The 9,072-nt window shown below is 44.1% G+C and overlaps 1 protein-coding gene across 1 annotated transcript in view; it reads left to right on the plus strand.

Annotated features, from left to right (window-relative positions):
* ANAPC1 (anaphase promoting complex subunit 1) overlaps nt 1-8,565 on the plus strand; it is an 89,415-nt gene extending 80,850 nt beyond the window's left edge. The window contains exons 45-48 of the mRNA XM_014598197.3: nt 930-1,025; nt 1,382-1,580; nt 5,008-5,142; nt 8,191-8,565. Of these exons, the coding sequence (XP_014453683.1) occupies nt 930-1,025; nt 1,382-1,580; nt 5,008-5,142; nt 8,191-8,306 (546 nt within the window). The 3' untranslated portion in view covers nt 8,307-8,565. The remainder of the gene's footprint in view (nt 1-929; nt 1,026-1,381; nt 1,581-5,007; nt 5,143-8,190) is intronic.
* The last annotated feature ends 507 nt before the right edge of the window (nt 8,566-9,072 follow it).

Below are 9,072 nucleotides of genomic sequence, written 5' to 3' on the forward strand. Positions count from 1 at the left end.
ATAAATTATAAATACCTATACATTTTGGTGTTTGTTTTTGGATTTTTATCATGGAAAAACAGAGCTCCCAGGTTGTGGGTCCAGCTGTGGCTGTCCCCTCCTCCCCCGTTGCTTTGTGGTGCTGAGCAACCCTGATATGGCAGTGTCCTGCCCATGCCATTGCCCCTCACTCCACACCCACAGCCCCCTGTTTCCCCCAGCTGCCAGGGCTATGGGGCCAGGAACCTGGGTCTAGCTAGTGGGTGGGACCCAGCATGGCAGGGAAGAATAGGGCCAGGCAGGGAAGCTCTTTGCTGCTGCTGGGAGCCTTGCGCTGCCATGGTAAGGTGGCCCCCTTCCCACCTGGCAGCAGCGAGGGCCACAACACTGTGCCTCCACCCCCACTGCTGCCAGGAGGGCAGAGGGGCATCTCACCATGGTAGTGTGGGGTTCCCAGCAGTGGCAACAAGCTTCCTGACCCAGCCCCGCTCTGTCCTGCTGTGCCAGGTCCCGTCTGCTGGACTGCGGAGGCCCTGGGGGGAGGGCAGCAGGGTGGGGAGGCTGAGCCCACAGTGAGCAGCCCGCACCTGCCCCACGCACAAGTCTGGAGGGACACATCCCCCCAGCCCCTGGATGAGTCACCTGTGGTTCTGTTCCACTTCCCAGCCAGGCCCTGCGGCTGCCCATTACAGCCCCCAAGCCCCATACACCTCCCTCTCATTCTGGCCCTGGCCCTGCCCAACTCCCTCCCTCCCCTCCTGCATTTTTCTCCTTAAAATGAGAAAATCCAGCTTTCACTACTGTTTTCCATGGCAAAAGGAAAATGCAGATCCCTGCTGATAATGTTACATGTTCAGGGGTTAATCATAATGAAAGAAAATTAGAGCAATTGAAGAATTTCTAAATGGAACTTAGAGCGTGCATTTTGTGAAATGTGTGTCTTTTATCAGAAACAGGAAATTCTGGACCTTTTCTCCTCTATTCTTTATGAGTGTGTTACTCAAGAGAATCCAGAAATGCTGCCCACCTACATAGCAATAGATCAGGTAAAGTGAACAATTTCACTTTATTTTTTTTAATACTTATAGTTTTGTATACGGTCATGATACTTGAACACCTTTCTTACTTGTCCTGGGTATCAGAAATAAAAAATGGTAGAAATCTGTCAGTGGATTTATAGCAAGAACAAAATTTTGAAGACAGCAGATGAAAAATAACTGATAAGGTAATAAGAAGCAGAGTCAGCAAAGGAAAGTTTTCCTTCCATTATTTCTTTTCATGCATTGAAGGGGAATGTTAATACATTGGGTTTTTTTAAAGAGTTTGATTACTTCACAGTTACATAAGGAACACTTCTTTTCTCTTACAGTACAAACTCAGCATACCTTTTGTTTTCTATTAGGCAGTGAGAAGGTTGGAGAGAAGAGAAATGTCTGAGACGTTTGAATTGTTCCAGATAAGGCTGGTTTTAGAATTCTTCAACTCCAGGAGCCACCAGGACAAGATGGGAAGAAGTCCAAGCAGAGGGCTCTTCATGAACTCTGAATTTTTGCCTGTGATGAAGTGCACTATTGATAACACTTTGGATCAGTGGCTACAAGGTAAAGAGTAGCCATTAAACCCTGGCCTAGCTTATTGTCCTCAGTCTTATCACTGCTTGATACCCACTTATGTTTTTTACGTTGCGGTGACTAACGTGGGTGATCTCTCCTGAGACAAAAATATATGGAGAACACATTTTTAACACAAAGAAAGCTCACTGAGGTCAGTCCTGTGTTGCTCCACATGTTATTTTGTATTAAAACTTGGGTACCTTGTCTTCAGTATGTGTTTTCTATTGGGATCACTCACCCATACTTGGCACCCTACATGTAACACCTAGTTTGGTATTTAGCAGTATTGACAAGCTTGTGTGACAGTGTATTCAGAGACAAAAAAACCCTGCTGTATACAGCATAGGTAAGAGGATGGTTTCTTCTAACCAGCTTCTTCATATCTTATCCACCAGCTGTTTTTAAAATTTTGCTGCTGAAAGTGAATTGGAATAAATAAAGGTCAGGCTGCCCATCTTTGAGCCCTGTTTATCTGAAAGTTAGCTGTGTGGTAGCAGTGTTGGTTGTGTGTAGTTATGACGGTCCAGTTATGAGAGAAGTAAGGTTCATGAGATGAGACTTTTTTAATGGACCTACTTGTATAATTGGAGAGGGAGAGAGGCGACTTTCAAATATCAAGCACCTTTCATCGTGTTTGTGAAAGAAGCAGTCAGTTTAAGCTAAGGAGAAATTAGAGAAGTTGTATGAGTTTAACTTGGGTTATTTCTGGTTATTCAGTCTAGAGAAGAGAAGACTGAGGGGGATTTGATAGCAGTCTTCAAATATCTAAAAGATGATTACTGAGAATGAAGATGGGCTTTTCTGTGTGGCTGTAGCGGACAGGACTAAGAACAATGGCTTCAAGCTGCAGCAGAGAAAATTTTAGGTGGGAAATTAGAAGGAATTTTCTGACTATGAGAGTGGTCAAGCATTGGACCAGGCTACTAGAGAAACTGTGGAATCTCCATCCCTGGAAATTTTTAAGAGAAGGTTGGACAGGCACTTGAATGAGATTGGTTTACTTGGGGATAATCCTGTCTTGTGCAGGGCCTGAACTAGATAACTTTGTGAGGTCCCTTCCAACCTTACGTGCTTATGTTCCTATGATTGTTAATAAACTTGACCACTTGAAAGGGGCATGGGCAGTTACCACCAGTGCAGCAAAGAAAAATTGGCAGAGTTGAGAGGTAAGTTTATAATGGTCCATAAAACTAATGCGTTTGTTGATCCCAGGGTTTTGGTGCACAGTAAAAATGAATTTCTGCTCTCAGGCCTGTCATCTGAATGTATTTTGCAGGTTTCCTTTGAAGACAAGGACTATTTGGTGAAATGGGGGTTCTTTTGTAAAAATGAGTTCTCCAACTGGTGATTGAGTTTTTTGTCTTTTATCACTTCTATATAGGAGTCAGTTCTGGTGTGTAATGAGAGTTTGGTTTAATTTACATGGTTTCCATGAGAACATTTAGTGCATTGGCTAAGGCCTAAGATAACATGTTATAGACATGGGAGAGTGTTGCATTCATCCCAGGCCCAGTGAAGGACTCCTGAAGCCAAAAGGTTGTTTTGCAACTCTCCATACCTTATGAATTTGTCTAATAAAAGGCATTACCTCACCTCACAAATGTTGCTACTCTCAGTTGGCCAGCTTGTGAATCAACACTGCACCGTCCCTTTTAACATTTCAGGTGAAGAAAGTGTAGCTCCAAAATTGCGTTTTTCAGAATTTTTTTCTTCATCAAATTTTTGAGTGAAAATACCTAGTTTTAAAAGCTGATCTTGATGCCCCCTGAGTAATCTATAATAATAATGGGCTTATTCTGTCTGTCCAGAGCACTTTAGTTGGCTCAGCAGCCAATCACAATGCTTACTGAAACTACCAATCGAAGTGCTTCAGACAGACAGAATAAGCATGTTACTTTTATAGAAGATCCTGAGGCCTTTCAAACAGATATGCAGGCAAGTCAAAGCTAGAATGAAGCACTGGGGACTCCCACCATGGAGTGGGCAGGATCTGTCAAAGGGAGGGGAAAAACAAACAAAGCAGTGAGGAGCCTGGTTCTTTTTTCCCCAGAGCCTGCACATCTCTCCCACAGCCAGGGCAGCGAGCTGCTGGTGGGCCCTGAGCTGCAGGGGCCCCCAGTGCTCCCCTCTGTGGTGGTGGCATGCCCCAGGACTGCCCAGGTGGGGTGCCAGCAGGTGTGTTGCCCAGGGAACACCACCGCCCAGGAGGGAAGCACCAGGGCCCCCTGTAGTTCAGGGCCTGTTGGTGGCTGGGATGTGCTTTAGTTTGCTATGTAAAATAGTCATTTAAATTGAAATACAACACCAAATGTGTACACTGTTACAAAATTAATTGTAATATGCTGCCAAAGATGTATACTGTTATGCAGTTAAATCATTAAAAAGGGCAATTAAACTACTAAAAGGGACAATTTCCTTATTTGTACAAGGGTCCTCTTATTCTATGATTATAAACAAGTTACAAAGTCAGACTTTTGATAAAATGTCTTTATATTACTAAGCCTGTGTGTACACATGGACAGCTTTTTGTAGCCTTTTCAAGGGTGAGAAGTTTTGATTCCATTAAAGTATTCGGTCAAAGGATGACTAAGTAGCCTGTATTTAAAGAAATACTTTTGCAATAAAAGTTTAATCACAAATGTTTTGCAGGTTTCAGCTAGTTTTAAAATAGTATCCTGAATCTGGTTGCCAGTGCCATGTATGCCTGTCTTGGTGACTAACGTGTGGTATGTTGTGTGTCGTATAAAACAGCAATGCCAAATTATGTAATGCCAAAGTAAGGTTCAGACTTAAAGGATGTCCTCATTTTTGAGAGCTTCAAGTCTTTTAAGTGTAGTTTTTTGTATGGAATATATTGAGGAATCTGAAGTCTTTTTTTGTGTGCAAGGATTTGGTTAACATAAAGAGATCAGATGTAAAAAGAGGGGGTAGTGTGTTGTTTTGGAAGCCCTTCTTGGGGCAGAAATGTTGTGGGTGTGGACACTGGTACATTCAAAGGGTTTCAAATGGGCAGCAGCTGTCCTGTAAAGAAGCTGAGAACCACTCAAATGTAGCAAATCTCCAACTTCAAGACTTCTTTATCTAGCCTTAAGGTTGGGGCATTTTGCTACATTTGAATGGTTCTCAGCTTGTTTACACATAAGAGCTGATGCCGTTTTGGAAGGGTTGCAAATGCACCTGTGTCCATGACAAGCAGAGTGGGGATTAGGTTGGGGAAGGCATATTAGTAGACTATGAATAGAGTAGCTACAGATTCAGACCCTGGTCTGGATGAACCTGTCTGTGCTATAGAATGAGGGGCCCTTTTCAGGAAGTCTGTGGCCAGGAGCCTGTCTCACTACACTCCTTTGACTTTTCCTTTCAACAAGCGAGAAAATGTTACTTGACTCTTAGAGGTCTCCCTGATATATTACAGTTGGAGGTGATGTGTCTCTGCGTTCCTATTTAAGTGGGCAGCCTGCTGAGGAATCTCAATCAAGTATGCTGGCTTGCTTCCTTGTTTACTATGCAGTGGCAACTCCAGGGCAGCTAGCAGCAGGAGGCTTGGAAGGTAAGGCAGAAATTAGTGTTGTATCAGTATGGCTATATGTAATTAATGGCCTTGCATTTTTGCCCCATATATGAAATTGTTGTCAAGGCACACACGTGCACACAAACACCCTCCCTTCCCAAAAATATATAGGGGAATAAACCACTGAAGATACAAATATCCATCTACCCATTCACACATGTATGGTTTTAAAGCTGGTTCAAGTATGCTTTTTCATTGAGAGTTTTTTTGGGAGCATTATAGCAGAGGGACTTGAGAGAGGACTAAGGGCACCAGCACTATCCTGGCTTTTCACCAGTTTTTTCTGGGTGACAGCTTGAGTCTTGCCTGTCCTCCTAGCATCTGTCTGGTGGGTCAGGCAAGCAGGTTCTTTCATCACGTATGATCAAGGTTCCCTTTAAGGTGTGTGCATGCACGGCCGCACACAGCTAAGCGTGTGGCTGCACACAGCCTTTTCAAGGCTGCACACCTGGAAAGGCTGGGGCTGGAGCCTGGCGCAGGCTCCCCGGCTCCGGGGAGCCCAGCAGCCGCTGCCTGCCCCAGTGAGGCTCCGCCAGCTCCGGGACACTGCTTCACTCCTCCACTCTCCCGTGTCGCCTCGGGGAACGAGGAGGCATGTGGCGTCAGGGCTGGGAAGCAGAGCAGTGTCCTGGAGCCTGCGGAGCCTCCCCAAGGTGAGGCAAGGCAGGGATGGAGGCTGGGGCGGGGGGCTGGTGCGGGCTTCTCCGGCTCTGGGGAAGTGCTCCACTCCCTGGCCCTGATGCAGGGGAGCGAAGCACTTCCCCGGAGCCATGGAGCCCACTCCAGCTCTGGCCTCCGGCTCCAGCCCCTGGCCCCAGCCCCTGTTCCAGCTTTCGGCCCCCAGCATCCAGACTCAGCCCCCAGCTCCAGCCCCCGGCCCCCTTCAGTAAGTGTCCAGTGCCGGACCAAGGTGGCATGCTCACAGACCAAGGCAGCGTGCTCATGGACCGCTGCTCCTTAGAGGGAACATTGCATATGATATGTTAGTGATTACATTGTCCTTATTAGTCAGATCTGGAGATCAGTTTCTGTTGGCCAGTTCTGGGGATAATAAATGTTTCCACACTTTTGATGCAAGGCAAGCTCTAAAGCTTGGTAGAGAATGGGAAGGATTTTACAGCCTCAGTCAATGCCTGCCACAGGGAAAAGGGAATGTATTGGTGAAGCTTATTGGCTTAAGGAATGGCATCACCCCCAGAAGCCCTGCATATTCCTTCGGAGCACAAGAATGTGTCCTAACACAAAGGAAAGGTGTTTTCTTTAAATGTTTTGAGAACTGTCCCCTGGGTAGCTTCTTTAGTCCTTTTCTTGCTATTCCAGGCCAAATGCAGCCTTTAGATACCACCTTTTGCATCGTTGCTTCCCTGTGTCCTTTCTCTCTGGTGTGGCGCTCTACTTTGGGAGTTTCCAGTGTCCTGATTGATGCTGGGGCACCCAAATAAAAGACAGTCTGCTTAGCACTGTAAATTCTCCTTGCAGTATTCCCCTTATGTATATTTACCAGCCTTGGTTTGCTATATAACTTTTACTGTGTGTACTATAGTCAAACCTAGAAGTACAAACATCCATAAGTTAGGTCTCCATCAGTTGTAACGTTTTTAGATCAGTGGAAGCCAACCTTTTTGCACTCATGCCACAAATTAAGCTCTGCACTCTCCCAAAGTGCCATTCTGATCCCCTTCCCCTGCTTGATCTGCTGCTCTGATTTCTATTTCCTGTACTATCTGGCACTGTGCTGCCTGCCCTCCCCCCAGATCTGCCTGTGCCACTTGAAGTCCTTGTGCTGCAGGTTGGCCACCTCTGTTTTAAACCATGATAAATTCTAGCTCTGCCTTCTCATGCAAGTCTCAGGAATTACTCTACATCTAACATGGGCTAAGAATGGACTTTAATTCTTTTTACATGAAAGCAGAGGTTCTGATATAACTGGAGTATTCTGAGAACTGGCATTGCATGGAAGTTCCTGTTGATAGAGAGTTAGCGAGACTAGAGGGTGTACTGCAGGCTGCCTTCCCTTACAGCCATTCCATTTTCCCTCGAAGGAGGCTTTTTGTGTTACTTGTTTCAAAATCTTGTTCCTTGCTTTGGAGGGGCAGGGAGGCCAGGTCTAGGTAGCCTGGCTGCTGACTCTTCTAGCTGAAAATGTACTGTTTGGGGAGCTTTTATGCATAGAACCCTCAGTAAGCAATACATACATAATAGTATGTGGCTTTATTTTCTGTATTCTTTGTGCGCATTGGTCTCAAGTCAGACTTTGAGCTCAGATGGTATTTTTTGAGAAGCATTCAGAACAGTTAGGCTTTTGAGTGTCAACACAGCTCATTTTTTATATTTAAATGGCAATGGCGGAATAGAAAATGCACTCAAGCAGCAAACTTTTCTACTGACAGCAAAAGCCCAGCTGAGTTTTTTTCAAATAAAATACCTCTGTTCTATGTGCACTATGGTATGAATGCTCTTCTCCCTTCCTGAAAGAGTTTGGAAAAGCTAAAGAGAACTTTTAAGGATGAATGAATTAAGTCTGACCTCTGGATGATTTTTGCTGGGATCCCTTCAACTGGATGACCTGCCCCTTAATTTTGCCCATACTAGCTTTTCATTTTCATCTAAGATTTGTATAATTTTTTAGTTTTTTCCAGTGTATATAGAGAGCTTTAGTGATTTTTCTGTACAGCCTCTTTTGTAAAAAGAAAAACAAACAAACAAAAAAAACCCAACCAAAAACCCAGTTCTTTTTCTGGTTTGTGTTTCTGGGGCCTCATCTTGGGTGTTCCTGGATGAAAATTAATTCCTTTCCATGAGTCATTTCCTTTATTTGTGAGTTTTTTAACTTTAAGCTTGCATGAACACAGTTTAACGTATGGTCCAACAAGTACAACAAAATTATTATATAGGGAAATAAACCACAGAAGATACAAATATCTACTATGCTGAAAAGCAGTAACATTCTACTTTCAACATTTATTACCATTTCAGTCCACAAGCACTATTTAGCTACATAACTATTTCCTTCTTTTTTCTCACTAGGAATTACCAGCTTTTCTGAACTGCTGTTGAAATTCCGGCAGCTGAAAATGCCAGTTCACACATTACTCAGACTTGCACCTTTGCTGCTTGGAAATCCAGAGTCAATGGTATGGTAGTTGTGCCAAAACAGAAACCTGCAACATGAATTTCACACCCAGTGACCAAATGTCAGTGATGACTGTCTCGTGTGTTAAATTATTTGAAAAGTGACAGGGGTAAAACAAACTTAATTTTGTAACTTTGCAAGGAACAGCGTACTTTGAACTTGTCTGTGGGTGTTGTGACTGTGATTACGGGGATCTGCTTATGAAGTGATGCCATAAATTGTAGATGGGTAATGGTGAATTAATAATAAATTTTACTTTTGTAACTAAAGTTGTCAGAAAATGCTTTTTGTGATTAATTGGGAAAAATAACCCCTCTGGAAGTGACAGGTGTCTCTTTCTACACAACCTGATGTCCTTGGCCTGTGGCACTTCTTAAAGGACCCATCCCCAGCCTCTGCTCTTAGCTGGAAAGAGACCAGAAAGAGGAATATGTCTGATGCCATCACATTAGGATGCTTCCCAGATCACTCCATGCTAATGTCTTATTGTTGACCTGGGGTGGTCTTTTAGTGCATCTCTCATATGACTCTTTCCTACCATGCACAGTTTTTCCTTCTGTAGAAACTGCTTGTGCTTTCCTTCTTTGCTCATGACACACATTTGTTACCCTATTTTACGTCTTTTTTCAGATGTTTGTACTGCAGTTAGTCAGTGGATGCTGCAAAGGCAAAACACCTTCCTCTGTATTATGTTATGTCTGGGCAAGGGAAACTAATCAGAACTTTGGAGCAATTGGGCATTCAGTTCCTTTTTCTCCACCTCTGACACAATGGCT

Source organism: Alligator mississippiensis, chromosome 1 (assembly GCF_030867095.1).
Source record: "Alligator mississippiensis isolate rAllMis1 chromosome 1, rAllMis1, whole genome shotgun sequence".
Classification (NCBI taxonomy): Eukaryota; Metazoa; Chordata; order Crocodylia; family Alligatoridae; genus Alligator; species Alligator mississippiensis.